The sequence below is a fragment of the Cyclopterus lumpus genome, chromosome 18, assembly GCF_009769545.1.
Source record: "Cyclopterus lumpus isolate fCycLum1 chromosome 18, fCycLum1.pri, whole genome shotgun sequence".
NCBI lineage: Eukaryota > Metazoa > Chordata > Actinopteri > Perciformes > Cyclopteridae > Cyclopterus > Cyclopterus lumpus.
In genome coordinates, this window is record NC_046983.1 from 15,916,058 (window position 1) to 15,933,920 (window position 17,863).

General features: G+C 43.8%; 1 protein-coding gene across 4 annotated transcripts in view; it reads right to left on the reverse strand.

The window, feature by feature from the left end:
- camk2d1 (calcium/calmodulin-dependent protein kinase (CaM kinase) II delta 1) overlaps window positions 1-17,642 on the reverse strand; it is a 65,795-nt gene extending 48,153 nt beyond the window's left edge. For all 4 annotated transcript variants that reach the window (XM_034557297.1, XM_034557295.1, XM_034557298.1 and 1 more), the window contains exons 1-2: window positions 17,346-17,642; window positions 16,101-16,195 (exon numbers count right to left, since the gene is read on the reverse strand). In XM_034557297.1, the coding sequence (XP_034413188.1) occupies window positions 16,101-16,195; window positions 17,346-17,407 (157 nt within the window). In that variant the 5' untranslated portion in view covers window positions 17,408-17,642. The remainder of the gene's footprint in view (window positions 1-16,100; window positions 16,196-17,345) is intronic.
- Window positions 17,643-17,863: the final 221 nt, after the last annotated feature.

The window sequence follows — 17,863 nt, forward strand, 5'->3', positions numbered from 1 at the left end:
CACCTGGTGCCCATCTCACCTGGTGCCCATCTCACCTGGTGCCCATCTCATCTGGTCCCCATCTCACCTGGTGCCCAGCTCACCTGGTGCCCAGCTCACCTGGTGCCCATCTCACCTGGTGCCCATCTCACCTGGTCCCCATCTCACCTGGTGCCCATCTCACCTGGTGCCCATCTCACCTGGTGCCCATCTCACCTGGTGCCCATCTCACCTGGTGCCCATTCCCTCGTTAGTCCCTCTCTCCTTAGGTCCCCTCACTTGTTTCTTTGTTCCTGAATGTTGTGTTCCTGCAGAAGGCTAAGTAAAGATGTGTTACTAGGTAACCCTCGGTCTGCTCCAGAACTAGCTGTGTGTACGTATCAGGAAGAAAAGTGTGGGACAATACTCTTTGGTTCTCAGGACTTCCTGATGCTCACTGTCCCAAAAACCAGAACAGAACTGGGAAAAAGGGCTTTTGTGTCCTCTGCAGCCTCATCATGGAATATGTTGCAGAATAATTTGAAACTGATACCACTTACTGCTTTTAAACATAAAATGAAAGATATGGAGGCAGGTTCCCAAAAATGTCAATGTTTTTTAAATTAACTCGGTTATCACTGTCTCTTAACTTTGAGTTGTTTCAACTTGTCTTGTTCTGTGTTTTCTGTGTGTAACAAAGTGTTTCTCATGTTGCTGCCCGTCTTGGCCAGGTCACCTGGCACCAATGAGGCTTCTGCTTCCCGTAACCTCATCATAGTTCCAGCCATATATGTGTTGACACCTCTCCGATAGCACCTTGCTTTACAAGTCTGTATTCCTCCTCAGACCAATGGGAGGGGCTTTATAAGGGCTGTAAACCTCACGGTGAACGTCTACTCCTCTCTCCTCTCCACAGCATCCTCACCCACGATGCATGGCACGCCACTAAGCTGTGACATCACAGCATTCACAGGATGAGTGGCGCTCACTCACCATCGCGGGTCTTCTCCTCGCTATGCTCCCTTTCATCTCCTTACTTTGTGTTTACAAACAAATCTATCTTTTACTATAATTAATAACAATGTGCTGTTCCACCGCCACATTCATTCTGTAGAAAGTAATATGGGTTGAATGGGAACAGATTTGCATAAAGCTGGGTATCTAACCCCAATACCTTTTTGGTGTAATCCTAATAAATCATATATTTTACTTTCAAAACTGTATTGTACTGAAAGCCGATCATAGCATAAGTAGCTTAATTGCTGTTCATTAACTTCTCTTTATTAATTATTACATATGCAATACAAATATACAGAGAGGAATTAAATAGAAATGCAATTTAGCAACCAATAAGAATCATTTAAGCAGCGTGAACAAAGAAAGCTTCCTTTTCTTATATGAAGCCAATCCAAGCGTCGAACCAATCAACTGTGTCACAGTAGCAAAACGTTTATTATCCATAATTTGCTTCCACGGTGGGAAAGAAGGGTGACTGGCTGTTGAAGCAAACATGATGAGATGTGAGCAGTCATGAACACAAACTAATGTGGATGCTTGTGCTGAATATACTGGCTGCAGGTGTTGATGATGTGGTGTAGTATTAGGAGTAAAGTCAAGTCAATTCTATGTAGAAAGCTCAATATCACAAACGTAGTCTGTGCAACAAACCCTTCACGGTAGATCAGGAACAACTAAAGTAGCTTGTCGACTATAAATAGTTCTGAGACCAAAACTTGGATTAGTTCCCGTTTTTTAGTACTTATTTAGGCTAACTGAGACTTGTGCGGTTCTTTACCTTCACTTACTGTAGTTCCTCTAGTACTGAACATCAACTATTACAGCTGTGTGTTACTGTATGTTATACGCCTAAATATACTGCTCTCAGTGGTCAAGTTTGAGGAACAGGTCATGTTGGTTCATTCTGAGGGAAGTTGTTGAAGCATTAAAACGTACACACAGGTGCACTGTTTTATTAACAATATGTGGTCTGAGCTTCACGGCCAGACCCTGGTGGTCCTCCACGGACCACCCAATTCACCAGAATACAAAAAGTAAAGACGTAGCACGACGCCTCTTTCCATCCCAAAAGGGCTCCAGACTGTCGCCAACAGGACAGCTGCTGTTTTCAATGAGCTGCTTCCACAGTACCCCAAAGCAGCACCTTTGGGGGCACATCCGGTCCCACTCACATATTACTCACAGAATAAACACATTATCAGCCTGTCCTAATATTACCTCATTTAAACAAGAGGAAGAGGGAGGAACCCTTCTGACCTTTGAGCAATAAGTATGTATGAGAACAGATCCGTCCTTCCTCACCAATTTCACCTAATGTCATGAAAGTAATAGGTGAGTAATGGAGTTTGGTGCCAGGAGACCGAGATTGTGACACAAAATCAAGAAGAAAAAGAGCTAAAAGCAGCCACGGCAGCACCACACTGCCTACACACACACACACACACACACACACATCCCAATGCTTTTTTCTTTCCATATTCCCTCTGGCAACATCTCCCTTCACATTTCCTGGCTCTCACCTTCAGATGCTCGCTCCAGCAGACTGAGCCAATGTTCATCATAGACTCAACAGGGAGGCAGAAGAAGCATGATACGGATGGGGCGAAGACAGGATGTGTCCTGGCAGGTGCTCCGTGTTAATACTGATATGTAAGTGCTGTTTTTGACACTGTGGGCCATCACATATTCCTCGTTGGTCCACCCACCCATATTTGGGGGATCCCAAAGCGCCATACTGGGTGCTATATGGTTACAGGTTTATATGGTAGCCTTTGGGTCATGGTATCAGCTGGTACAATAGTAAGAGCTGAAATGATGATAGGATTACCTCCCACACAAGCTTGACTCGTCACAGCCTGAGAGGACCACTCTTTATTTTTAACTGGCTATCATTCTTTTAGGTTGTAGAAAGTCTTCTTTACTAATAGAAGGTATTTGTATGAAGGGTTTGCTAAAAACCCACGTTGTGTACATGGAGAGCAAAAGACTGAACACTGATTCAACCAGGACGACATCGGGAAACGAGACAAAGAGCCCTCTGGGCCACAGCTGAATGAGAACTGAAGAAATCACCAGCTACTGGTGAAAGAAACTGGAAGCTTTGCATGCAAATGTGTGCAAATGTAAAGAGGAACAGGTTCCTTTTTCAGTGTCAAGTGCACAGTAATGTAGCTCATAACAAGGTTTAATATTAACAGGTGTGTTTCTTTGAAAATAGGTATAGAAGGTTGGTGTAGGATTGGATCACATAATATCTGCTGAACAGACAAATCACAGTTTAATCACAGCATGAATAAAAAACTGGTAGTTCAGTAATGATCGAGGGTCACTTGTGCTTTTCTGGACTGGAAAACAAATCAGACGTACAACCCTGAAAAGCATGTTTTAGACTTGGAAACAATCATGGAAAAATAGAAATGACCTTCTTGTTTGGGAATATAATAAGGGCTCTTAGCCGTGGATATGAGTTATGAAGCAGAGTTAAGAAGCAAAAAGAACTCCATCTCTAACTGTACAATCACAAACTCTACTGATCCTCGTCTCCTCTCCGGCTGGAAGGGAGCCCAAACACACATCCTTAGACAAACCTGAGCACACAATAATAACTTGAGCGATGTAAACAGGATGTTCACTGACAATGTGCCAATCCTCATTGTGCAGCCCCACAGGGGGTTTCATATTCTGAAGCATGAGCTGACAACGATCATTAGCAATCATAATCCTCAAGGCGTCATTCACTGCTGGGGTTGCACTGGAGACTCTGCTGTGGCTGTAATGGGAAGTACTGTAATAATAAGAGGGCCCCGTCAATATGCAATTAGCCATAGCAATGTAGGATTCTTTTAGTGTGCATGGGCCTTCATGGGTGTGTTGGCTGTGCATACGCTGATGGACAGAGGGGGAGGAGTCGAGCTGAGGTCAAAAGGAGAGAACACACTTCCCAGTTGTCTCAACTGGGAGTTCACAACATGGAGAGTGGCTGGTCCATGCGTTTAGCTGGAAGCACATTGAGTCAGCGCTCACTGGAGGCTTTGAGTCGGCAGTGAGGTTTGGAGACCGACGGCCTTTCTCACCAACCATGGAACAGACCACGATGTGCTGAGGGATGGGATGTAATTCATGAAACATACTTTGTCCTACTGGAACTGGAACCATCGATTGGTCTTCATTTTGTTGATGGACCTCCTGGCTTGAGGAAGGCCGTTCATTCCCAACAGTCTCTAGCTGTGTCTATCTGGTAGAGCACTATGACTCCATCAGAGCTCTGAAGCTGACCAACCAGTTTGATGAGAATGGTGAGAGTGAACCGAAACTAAAAGTGTCATCACGAGTGGTGAAGGTGCATTGTATTCCTTAAAAAGGTCTTGTGTGTAGGATCTGGCGGTATTGGATTCCATTTCTACAATAGGCCTACCTTCAACATTTGCACTGCCTCCATTGTATCCTTTTTCTCATCACCTTTCATGTGCAACTGTTAAAATAACATAATTATTTTTGAAATCAAAGCTTCATTAAAGCTTATTCTGTAGTTGGTGGATCTGAGTCACCACCAGTGATTCTGTCTTTCGCAGATGTTTCACGACTATTTTCACATCATGTCGTATGACCCTGAATGGGAGAAGCGGTTACAGATAATGGACGGATGGGTGTTTGAACCTTTCCTGTTTTAGTGAGAACCATTGATGTTATTCCTTCCTCCTCCCATCGATGAGCCTGTGAATGTATGGGCAGATGGCTGCAACACAGACTGCCTGTCGCACATGCAGATCTAGAACTTTTTATACGTGAACTCATTTAGGAAACGAGGCTTAAGGACAGCAGGTGCAGTGGGGCAGATGTCATTTCTTCTCCTTAATTGAGCGTCCTCAACTGGGTTTGACCTGCCACATATTCCACCGTCTCTCTCATCAGTAGTGCATGAGTCACAGACGGTGGCAAACAGTTTGTTTAATGAGTCAACTTGTTGCTTTCACTCTCTGACGGCTGTGTTCACTTTCCATTACTTTTGTCCAGGTCAAGTCATTACTGAGTATTTAAAGACACGAGGTGCGCGTTTTACACAAGTGTCTAACATGATGCAAAGAAATCTCTTGTTGGGATTTTGGGAGTTTTAAATGAACACTTGCAAAGTCTGCACCCCCTCTAGCAAATGGATTTAAGTTAAAACACACACACACACACACAAATCTAAATTAAAATGATTAATGGTGCACATATGTGTAGAGAGGTGGTGCTAGCTGAAGTAGGACCATGCTGGAACTCAAGCCTTAATGTGGATTATATACCTGGGTCCTGATGGCCATCCTTCTTAATGATTGGATCAATGTGAAGCCCTGGAGTGGACCTTTAATGATGCACAGAGGTTGAATTGGGAGGTAAACACATTGTCAACACAACTAACAATATGGCCCCAATGTAGCTCTACGTTGGTCTTAACCGGGTGGCACCAATGTGCATTTGGTGAGCAGCAACTTGGACTCGTGTGTCCTTTGTTGTCAGCTTTGATTGTCTAATGTCTCTATTAAAATCACGCTCACAGAAACATGTCCCTCTCATGTAGCTCATTGAGTCAATTTATAGAAGTGAGTCACCCTCAAGTGTAGGCGTGTAATGTCAGTTGCCTTGATCATTCGCAGGAAATCCAATCCAAAGAACAGAAAGAGAACACGACCACTGACGCTGGCATATTCCTAAATGATGAGCATTTTCTGTGGATTTTTCAACAGCAGCTAAAACAAGTTTGCAAAGTCTGTGCTATGAAAAAGCCATGTTAATTTTTACAGGACTTAACCTGATTTGGAAAACAAATCAAATGTGAGACAACTCCAAGTCTAAAGAATAAAAGAGAAACGTGCGTGTTGAGCACGTAATTGGTTCATGTTCATGTGTTCATCCTCAATAATCAGGAAGATCTAATTCTTTTTAGAGTTTAAAAGAGCAGTGTGTTTGATTTAGTGTCATCTAGAAGTTGCCAACTCCAACTGCTCCCTTTCCAAGCGCATTAGAGAACTAGAGTGGCCTTCAGGGAACGTAAAACCTTTCTTTTGTACATTCTGTGTTAGGGTAGAAACTTGAATAGGACTTACTCCCCTTGTAGATACAAAGGACTCATTCTAAGCTAACAAAAACAGGATTCTTAGTTTCAGGGGATTTTGCTCTGATTAACACAAAGACAATTATTATTATAGGGGTGGGCAATATGGCAAAAATGTAATATTATTTTCAGGAAGGATAACGACCACACCATCTAATGTTCTACTGGAGCAAGCTATTTAAATATCAGTTACTTTTGGAAGTCCACATGAGCCACTCCAAATTAGATCCACCACACAGCCACTAGTTAAATAAGAAAACACTTTTCAGGCTGGTTGGCCTGTCACTCCCATTATTTAAGAAGAGAAAATGCCACGAGTTGAGTTTTCATTAAAACAATATTATGACAAATTAATCAGAGCGCAAAAGACCAAATAGCCTCCTGAGTTCCCAAATGACTGGCTGCTTACAAACAATGCAGCATTTAAAAGGCTATTTAAAAAAAATGGTAAATAGACCTGTACTTTCTTTTCTAGTCTTCAGACCACTCAAAGCTCTTTAACACTCCATGACATCATTCATAAACCGATGGGAGGAGCTAAGGTTCCACCTGTCCATCAGCAGTAACTAACATTCACACACTGATGGGAGGAGCTAAGGTTCCACCTGCACATCAGCAGTAACTAACATTCACACACTGATGGGAGGAGCTAAGGTTCCACCTGTCCATCAGCAGTAACTAACATTCACACACTGATGGGAGGAGCTAAGGTTCCACCTGTCCATCAGCAGTAACTAACATTCACACACTGATGGGAGGAGCTAAGGTTCCACCTGTCCACCAGCAGTAACTAACATTCATACACTGATGGGAGGAGCTAAGGTTCCACCTGTCCATCAGCAGTAACTAACATTCATACACTGATGGGAGGAGCTAAGGTTCCACCTGTCCATCAGCAGTAACTAACATTCATACACTGATGGGAGGAGCTAAGGTTCCACCTGTCCATCAGCAGTAACTAACATTCATACACTGATGGGAGGAGCTAAGGTTCCACCTGTCCATCAGCAGTAACTAACATTCATACACTGATGGGAGGAGCTAAGGTTCCACCTGTCCACCAGCAGTAACTAACATTCACACACTGATGGGAGGAGCTAAGGTTCCACCTGTCCATCAGCAGTATAACATTCACACACTGATGGGAGGAGCTAAGGTTCCACCTGTCCATCAGCAGTAACTAACATTCATACACTGATGGGAGGAGCTAAGGTTCCACCTGTCCATCAGCAGTAACTAACATTCACACACTGATGGGAGGAGCTAAGGTTCCACCTGCACATCAGCAGTAACTAACATTCACACACTGATGGGAGGAGCTAAGGTTCCACCTGTCCATCAGCAGTAACTAACATTCACACACTGATGGGAGGAGCTAAGGTTCCACCTGTCCATCAGCAGTAACTAACATTCACACACTGATGGGAGGAGCTAAGGTTCCACCTGTCCATCAGCAGTAACTAACATTCATACACTGATGGGAGGAGCTAAGATTCCACCTGTCCACCAGCAGTAACTAACATTCATACACTGATGGGAGGAGCTAAGGTTCCACCTGTCCATCAGCAGTAACTAACATTCACACACTGATGGGAGGAGCTAAGGTTCCACCTGTCCACCAGCAGTAACTAACATTCATACACTGATGGGAGGAGCTAAGGTTCCACCTGTCCACCAGCAGTAACTAACATTCATACACTGATGGGAGGAGCTAAGGTTCCACCTGTCCACCAGCAGTAACTAACATTCACACACTGATGGGAGGAGCTAAGGTTCCACCTGTCCATCAGCAGTAACTAACATTCATACACTGATGGGAGGAGCTAAGGTTCCACCTGTCCACCAGTAGTAACTAACATTCACACACTGATGGGAGGAGCTAAGGTTCCACCTGTCCATCAGCAGTAACTAACATTCACACACTGATGGGAGGAGCTAAGGTTCCACCTGTCCATCAGCAGTAACTAACATTCACACACTGATGGGAGGAGCTAAGGTTCCACCTGTCCATCAGCAGTAACTAACATTCATACACTGATGGGAGGAGCTAAGATTCCACCTGTCCACCAGCAGTAACTAACATTCATACACTGATGGGAGGAGCTAAGGTTCCACCTGTCCATCAGCAGTAACTAACATTCACACACTGATGGGAGGAGCTAAGGTTCCACCTGTCCACCAGCAGTAACTAACATTCATACACTGATGGGAGGAGCTAAGGTTCCACCTGTCCACCAGCAGTAACTAACATTCATACACTGATGGGAGGAGCTAAGGTTCCACCTGTCCACCAGCAGTAACTAACATTCATACACTGATGGGAGGAGCTAAGGTTCCACCTGTCCACCAGCAGTAACTAACATTCACACACTGATGGGAGGAGCTAAGGTTCCACCTGTCCATCAGCAGTAACTAACATTCATACACTGATGGGAGGAGCTAAGGTTCCACCTGTCCATCAGCAGTATACCATTCACACTGTAGAACAGCTACTGTAGCCATGTGGGGGTTCAGTGTCTTGCCCAAGGACACATGGACATGGATTGGAGGAGCCGGGGATCGAACCACCGATCCTCTGATTGAAGGAGGACCCTGCTCACCACTGAACTACAGTCGCCTAAATCAGCGGTCCCCAATCCGGTCGGTCGGTACCAGGTCGCACAGAACGAGTGAATGAAAAGTTTTTTTATCAAAGTCGTAAAAAAAAAAAATACAACGGCTAAAAAAAGTATTACAAAATTCAGCCTTCAAGAAAAAAATAACTATTTCACACATCAAAATAAAAATGTTAAATGAGCTTTTCTAGTGTAGGCTGCCGTCTTTGACCTGAACCGATTAAGAGACGAGATGCACTTAAATTCATGTCAGTGGAGACAGCGAGAGCCTGCTTTCTGGGCCCAGTTCAGCACCGAGCCAAGCCACCCTCTATTTGGGGAGGTCCACTGGTCTCAGGCCACAACATGTATGAGAAGGATATGAAAAGAATGTCAAGAATGTTCTGGATACAAAACCCATGTGGTGAGTCGGGCTCTGTTTTGAGATTATTATGTTATAGATCGAGTCCATCAATATTCAAGAGTTCTAAAGATAATCCTTTATTGATCAGGGGACGGAAATAACAATAGATGAATAGAGAAGTAAAATAAAAGCAGTACATACAATTAGTATAAAAAAATAAATAAAAGCGTAAATATGAACTACACAAAAGCAATTCAATACAAAGTTAGGAGGTAAGTTGTCTCTACACTCATAAGAAATGTTGACTGTTATCTGGCTCAAATTGGCAGATCACCAGCTCCAACACGAGGTTCATGCAGACGTATACCCGTTTCCACAGCAACGGGTTAACCTCACAACCAAACAGAACCGTCTAATCTCTCTTGTGCTGTGAAAAAGGAAAATATCCATTTCATTCTTATGCTATCGGCCGCAGAAGTTTCTTGTGTGATGAGACAGACAGAGATCACTTCTGTAAATATTCATGTTAAGATGGGTAAAAAGGTACTCAATGGGACTAGAAGTCAGTTCTGAATTACTAACCATTTATATTTGGTGATCAAAGATTTAAGACCAGGATAGTTTTGAACTGAACAGAACATGTTAGATCAAATAAACTTAAATACATTGGTTATCAGGCCCGGGTATCAAACGTCAATAGTGTTGTCTACCAACTGAAATCTGTGTTACAGCATTGAGTATTGAACAGGGTTCTCATCAGGAGAAACATTAACTACTATTCTGTCTCAAGATGTTTAATGTCATTGACAGAGGGAGTTTTTATGGTCACACAATTCATGTTTTTCGTGTTGCACCGTGCAATTAACACCTTCATTACATTGGTGGGGACACATTGTTGCAGATACCAGTGAGAAGATGCCATACAATCCTGTATTGTTGCGTTTCTTTGCCAATATATACGTTGGTTCTGCGGCCTAGTGCACCAAATCAGTGACTGAAACAATTATATACATATATACTATATACACACACACAGATACATACATACGTACACAGTATTTCTGTGGAACTGAAATGACATGACAAAAAGAACGAAGGGCAAATCTTGCAGCAGGAAGAAACATCATCTACAGTGGAGGTGCATTTCAAGTGATGAACACAAAGATCCAAAGTTGAGCGATCAATGCCATGAAGAATCATGTCCTCCCTCTTCCCATTCACAGGACAGAGATAAGACAGGGACAGAGAACGGAGGAGAGGCTCACAGCTTCTGAGGGACAGACCTTGTGCTCTTAGAGTCAGCACGGCGGTTTATTACGGCGGAGGAGAGCCATGCCGTCTGTAGATAAGAGCAGCCGGCCTCTGTCTAACGGACACAGAAGCCCTAATTAAAGCAGCCCGTCCCTCAAGTGGCTGTCCTACTTGTCGAAATGAGGACTTTGAATAAAGCCCAGAGGGAATACTCCAGTTCACCCCGTGTTTCAAAGAGACAGGGAGAGGCAGCACCTGAGTGACCGATGACACCGATGACAGACAAGCTGGGAGGGGCCTATATAACATGAATGGTACAAGGTAAACAATCACCAAAGCGCTCACCCCCAACTGGACAAAGCCACCAAATGCTACGGGAAAACTATTTTGAAGATCTTTATTATATCAAACATACATTTGTAAACTCTTAAACTAAACAAATAGCTGGAAACATCACAGGACATTTTGTCTACAGAAAATGTATTCAAATCAATAAGAATGAAACATAAGATATTTATGACATTAAGCAAATCATGTTCTGTGAAGATGCTAATATACATGAAATTGTCAGTCCGTTTGGGCCTACTTATACAACGAAAACGTTGTTTGGTCATGTAAATATAGATATAAAGTTAAAAGAGAAAAGATTATACAAAATTGTGTAAAGATGTTTAAATGACAGAAAGGAAAGGAATGCATCAATATTGTGTATTCACATACATAATTTTATTGTTTTTAAAGCTGAGAAAAGTATAAAATCCTAAAATTTGACAGACTGGAACTTTAAATTTGACATTTCTTTAATAAATTACATTTTAAGTCATCATTTACCTCTTTGTTTTTGCCATATTTGGGCATAAATACTGTACTTAATCTGTACAATATCAGCATTCAGGCTTGAAACATCTCAGAAGAAAGCCAACAAAAGAAAAGAGGCCTTTTCCTCTTCAGGTTGAAGAGTGACAGAAATCCATCCGTCTCATTGTTCCACCAGAGGAGAGCAGATAGCAGTCAACAGCTGCTGCTGCTGCAGGAGAACCCTCAGTTCATAGTGAGGATACTGTATAGTCCATTTCCTTGAGTCATTCTACAGCGTGTGTTTATCTTATCATACATATTTCATGCTGTTGATTCCCCGACGTGCGTCCCTCATCTTTCACTTATTCATCTCCCCCTCAGCTTAAACACTGGAGCTGGAGCAGAAGTGGCAAGAACATGAATTACTATTTTAAAGACCGAGAGGCTGCCAGTTGATTGATGGGGAAATTAGGCAGAGATGAAAATACCTGTTCCAAGGAGGACCGGGGACTTGGCAGCTGCTCCAAAACACAGCAGCCTGATTTGGGGTTTTATTCATGCTCCCTCGCATCGCTCTGATGAGATCATTTTAACCTGCCGCGAGCAGCTGTGCATCAGTTTAAAGAGTGTCGGGTGAATCATTACAAATATACACACTTTTGTCATTGCACTAATGTTGAGCTTCACCGTGTCATTTCAACTCCCTCCAGTTCAAAGTAGACGGTGGAAGTCAGTAAAGAGCCGTTTGTGAGGGTCAAAGCTCAGAACCAAACAAACCTCCATCTGTCTCTCCTCTGGTCACAAAACATGAATGTTGACATCATGTTCCACTAAACAGTCAGCACACGCTGCGTTTCACACGCTTTAATACCAGGAATGAACACCAATGTTGTCAGACGTTAAATACGGTCCTTAAACAAGTACTAGAATGATGTACTAGAACTGTGCCAGAGTAAAATGACGCCCACACAGAGACCGTCGGCCCTGTTGTGATGCCGGGAGACGTGGTAGGAATGGACAAAGGCAGAAAAAGGTTCATATTTCATGACAATGGACTAAATCATTTCCCCCTCCAATTCCTTTTACAGTCATTGTACAACGTAATGTAGATTACACACACACACACACACAAAATCCCACCAAATATTTTCTTCATGAGAGAATGGTGTAAATTATTAAGTGCAATCAGCTTACGGTCTTTGATGGAGGCAATTAGGGTCAGAGGACGCACTTAAGACTTTGTAGATGGTGACAGGGACACTGAGGGCTTTCTGAGTCAGCACTTATACTTGTGTTGACAAGGCCGGCCATATGGGTCAACCAGAACCTGAGGGATGAGCTGCAGATACAATGACGAGACACGCTCAATTACCATGTACAGGAGGATTTAGGTACCGCTGACCCAGTCGTGATGGAAACCACAGACAGGTCGGGTCATCTCCCCTGGTGCCGGGCTTACAGCCGACATAAAGAGCAGCTTGTGTGTGTGTGTGTGTGTGTGTGTGTGTGTGTGTGTGTGTGTGTGTGTGTTCAGCGCTGTTAAATGAAACGAGAAAATGGCCCATTTCAAACTCAGTAAATCATATTAGTGTTCATTGTTCCATAGAACCCTGACAGCATCACACACACACACACACTTGCATAATTACCAGCACAAAGACTGTAATATACTTCAACGCCTAGATTACCCCACAGACTATATTTAGCCCTCCATCTCTTTTGTTTCCATGGGAATGAAGAGTTCACGGCGAGCGGCTGGGGCCTCGGGTGTTTTCCAGAACAACGACAGAATGGCTGGCTCCTGAACCGAAGCTAGCGTTTCCACAGCCCGGTGGGTTTGTCAAGTGATCATTTCCACTCGGCCGAGTCCAAGCGTCACTCGGCCCGTGTTGAACCACTGGCCGACTTTCCCCCATACAGGCCTCAGCTGACAGTTGAGGACATCTGGATAACGTTTTAGTTTCATGTTCCGTACATCAGGGCTCTTGTTTCATGTTGAGGCGTTTTACACATTTTAACTACGGTTGAAAATCAAAAAATGTTTGTATTTATTCAAAAAGGTCGACAATAAAAATGTTTTAAAAAGCTTGATTAGAACATTCAGAAGAGAAAGAAAAGCTGGCTTCTGCTTGACGGCCCAAAACAAGGAGACGGTGCCGAGACAGAAGAAATGCTTTCATATCTTGTGTCACACAGCTAATATGGAAGATAAATCATTGTTCATACAAAAAAAACGATTCATGGTAAATGCTGCTTTTGTTCTGAGACGCTTCAGAACTCTCATCAACTCATCTGCTGCTTTGTTGGTTTACAGCACCGGAACCAAGTAGATACAGAACATGAGTGTTTTTGTAATTCTGGATACTTAAAAAAAAAAAATATATATATATATTTAGTCTTAAACTAAATATGAAACTTCGCTTTAATAAATGACAATCTAAATCATGATTTAGAGCAGAACATATTTCATCAACTGAACCAAGTACGGCTGGGCAATAGACCTTTTTTAAAATTTTTATATCACGATATTTTTTGACCAAATACCTTGATATCGATATTGCAGCGATGTTTCAGGGATGACCATTAGTGCATTTACAAAAATATTATATATATATATATATATATATATATATATATATATATATATATATATATATATATATATATATATAATAACAAACCCGTCCACCGATTGTCGTGCAAACAGACGTGCATCACGTCCACCGTCTGACTGCCACTGATATCAAAATGCTTTCTTTTAACTACCAACTCTACTCATTCAGAACAAGAGGGAACTAAAGTGTCAGTGTGCCAACGAGCCCACTAACAAAGCAGCGATGACACTCCAAACACAATGAGACCGAAGTCTGTTATACTATTGAAGACTGCTCCTTTATGACACCGTGTGCACTCAGGATCCAATCAAAGGCTGCACCCTGAGGAGTCACACCAATGCTGCTCTCAATCCAAGCATAGTCCTATCTCCATACCAACGGCCCACTGATTGCCCGGCGGGAGGAGGGGGGCTTTTTCTTTCAAATATTCTGACAGTGTACTTCAACTGATGGCACAAACGCATCCTCACAGGACAACAATGCAATGCTCAAGGCCCAATACAAACAATGAAAACACAGATGAACTTGCTCCGGAGGTGGACCGGTACTTGAAGAGCGCTGTTCTCGTCTCCCGACCACTCAAAGCTCTTTAACACTACATGACATCATTCAACCATTCATATACATTCACACACTGATGGGAGGAGCTAAGGATCCACCTGTCCATCAGTAGTAACTAACATTCACACACTGATGGGAGGAGCTAAGGTTCCACCTGTCCATCAGCAGTAACTAACATTCACACACTGATGGGAGGAGCTAAGGTTCCACCTGTCCATCAGCAGTAACTAACATTCACACACTGATGGGAGGAGCTAAGGTTCCACCTGTCCATCAGCAGTAACTAACATTCACACACTGATGGGAGGAGCTAAGGTTCCACCTGTCCATCAGCAGTAACTAACATTCACACACTGATGGGAGGAGCTAAGGTTCCACCTGTCCATCAGCAGTAACTAACATTCACACACTGTAGAACAGCTAGGGGAGACATTTTGGGGTTAAGTGTCTTGCTCAAGGACACATCAACATGGGCTAGAGGAGCTGGGGATCGAACCACCGATCCTCCGATTGAAGGACGGCCCTGCTCACCACTGAGCCACAGTTGACCACAAAGATGCGATAAGAACTTTGTACTTTCAGAAAACAGAGATCGCAAAGAAACACTTTGTCAAACAGAAGTCTTCCTGATGTTGTAGGTACAAGGTGAAAGCACTCCTTTGGTGTGAAGGCTTACAGACACAGAGCCTCCCCAGTTAAAGGAGCTTCTCATCACGCAGCAGCAGCCTCGGCAGCCAGTCGGGGTTTCCCCTCACTTAACGTGACCTTCAGTATCTGACAGCTGGTCTGACAGGGCACTGCTGGATGTGGCTGTGCCGTCTTTGTGGCTGGTCATCATCACCAAAATCGATCAGACAAGTTGGTAACAAGACAAGGGTTTAGTGAGATGATCTAAACCGGGACCCAATTCACAATAGGCCTCATCTATGAGGATGAGAATCAGCTTTATTGGGTCAACTATGCCTTCATATGAAAGGAATATGACTGAGTTCTTCAGCATCTCAGTGTGCCACAAATACCAGCTGGACACACAGAGATTAGGAATAGACAGGACTGTTATGTATTATAGTGATGCAAATGTAGGAATACCATATTATGTAAACATATGTACAAAAAAACAATAAGAAATTAAAGGAATTTGTGCGTAATTGAACATTCCTGACCATTTTTACTGCCATTTCCATGTCATCATATAATTTTGGGAAAAGTTAAAAACGGAGATTGTTGTTTTTGATTGTTGTTATTGTTGTGTTAATGAAAACATATACACATGGTCAGCACTTTGTGAATACTAGACTCTCGTCGGTAAAACAAACAAAGATATGATTCAATGTTATAGGTGGAACACAATCATCAAAGAAATACCAACATTCAGGCTCAAACTGAGTGAGCATCATCCCTCCGTTATGAGGAAAACTGTGAATGCTCAACAACTAGATTAATGCACAAGTTTAACCAATGTGGCACCGACCTTTGTTTTCTCTTCCACAGGCTCGTCCAACCCGAGGCTTTCGTTTCAATGACAACACCGTCTTATCAATAGGAGGGGTGGCCAAAAGTATGACAATAAAACCTGAATTATTTTATAAACCAGGACTTTCACACACACACACACAGTTCCAACATGTGTAGTCTTTTTTTTTTCACTCTCGTTTTTGCTTTTCTTTACACAGCTGTTGACGCTGCTAGGAACCCCCTATCTCTGCCTCTGCTTCCTGGACCGGCAGTCCAAAAGGTCATTGGGAGGAGAAAACAAGGAGAGTTGTTTTTCTCAATCATGCCTCGATGCGGCCTTTGCTGGCTTGTGAAAGACGGAGCTGTGAGACACACACACACACTGTACTCACCCCTGGCTGACAACTTCTTTGTATTGATTATCTTGGCAGCGTATTCCTGCCCCGTGGAAATCTTCATGCAGCGCCTCACCACAGAGAAGGCCCCCCTACAGAGGAGTCAGAGTCAGTCACAGACACCATCACAGTTACCACAGACAGGAACCTGCATGTGCTTTTAATGCTCTTTATTATTATTATGCCTCCTTACATCTTATTACAGACGTGTATTCATGCGCTGCACTTCACATGATTTCACACAGTAGAGCCACGCCCCAAGGCGACCAAAACACCTGTGTTTACCTGTGTGGACACGTCTCGTGGACGTGCCCGTCATGCACAGAAACACATGACTACCATCTACATAGAGCTGCTGTGTGAATGGAGCCACATGCACGCGCAGCCCGAATGAGTGGGAAACACATCCCGGTTCCTCCAGACCGGAGGCGGACGCCACCGTCTCGGGTGGTCCCTTCTGACGTCACACACACGGGTCTGCGTGTTTGGACGTGGACTGGGACATGCTGGTGCCACACGACGACAAGACGACTTCTCCAGACAGGAAGTGCCCACACACACACGCGCACATGGGCGTCAACGAGCCGTTAAGGGCATTAAGGGCAGTAAGGCAATAAGGGCAGTAAGGCATTAAGGGCAGTAAGGCAATAAGGGCAGTAAGGCATTAAGGGCATTAAGGGCATTAAGGGCAGTAAGGGCAGTAAGGCATTAAGGGCATTAAGGGCAGTAAGGGCAGTAAGGGCAGTAAGGCATTAAGGGCAGTAAGGCATTAAGGGCAGTAAGGCATTAAGGGCATTAAGGGCATTAAGGGCATTAAGGGCAGTAAGGCATTAAGGCATTAAGGGCAGTAAGGGCAGTAAGGGCAGTAAGGGCAGTAAGGGCATTGAGGGCATTGAGGGCATTGAGGGCATTAAGGGCATTGAGGGCATTAAGGCATTAAGGGCATTGAGGGCATTAAGGGCAGTAAGGGCAGTAAGGGCAGTAAGGCATTAAGGGCAGTAAGGCATTAAGGGCATTAAGGGCATTAAGGGCAGTAAGGCATTAAGGCATTAAGGCATTAAGGCATTAAGGCATTAAGGGCAGTAAGGGCAGTAAGGGCAGTAAGGGCATTGAGGGCATTGAGGGCATTAAGGGCATTGAGGGCATTAAGGCATTAAGGGCATTGAGGGCATTAAGGGCATTAAGGCATTAAGGGCATTGAGGGCATTAAGGCAACTAAGCAACATAAAGAAGAACACTCACTTGCCCAGCTCCTCGTACAGCTGGTACTCGTCGGTGAACCTGGTGCAGGTCGTTGAAGCCATGATGAGGTGAGCGGAGAACAACTTGGGAAACTGGACGCCTCAGTCGCTTTAATTCTCCCCACAAACCCGGCTCCCCCTCCGGTGGAGAAAGTGCCACTTGTCGCCGTCCGGCGGAGGAAGTGAAAGCAGACGTCGGGTTCGTTTGAAGCTGCTCGGCTCCTCTCGACTCGTGCTTCCTCCTGGAGTTGACGGGGACGTCGCGACCTGCTGCGTTTCAACACTGATTAGTTCACCGCAGTCAAGTCACACGTCATGGACAGTATCTGTTACCCGGTGGTGTCCTTTCAAAATAAAACCCCAATTAACACGATTCAATTGTCTCGCTCGTGATGTAATTATGTTTGGGGGAAATATACAATGAAGTATAATGAACTGAAATATAACGGGGAACCCTGACGGAAGAGAGCCCGTGTTTGTTCTTGTTTTTGTTTCTGATGATTAATATGCTAGTTCATC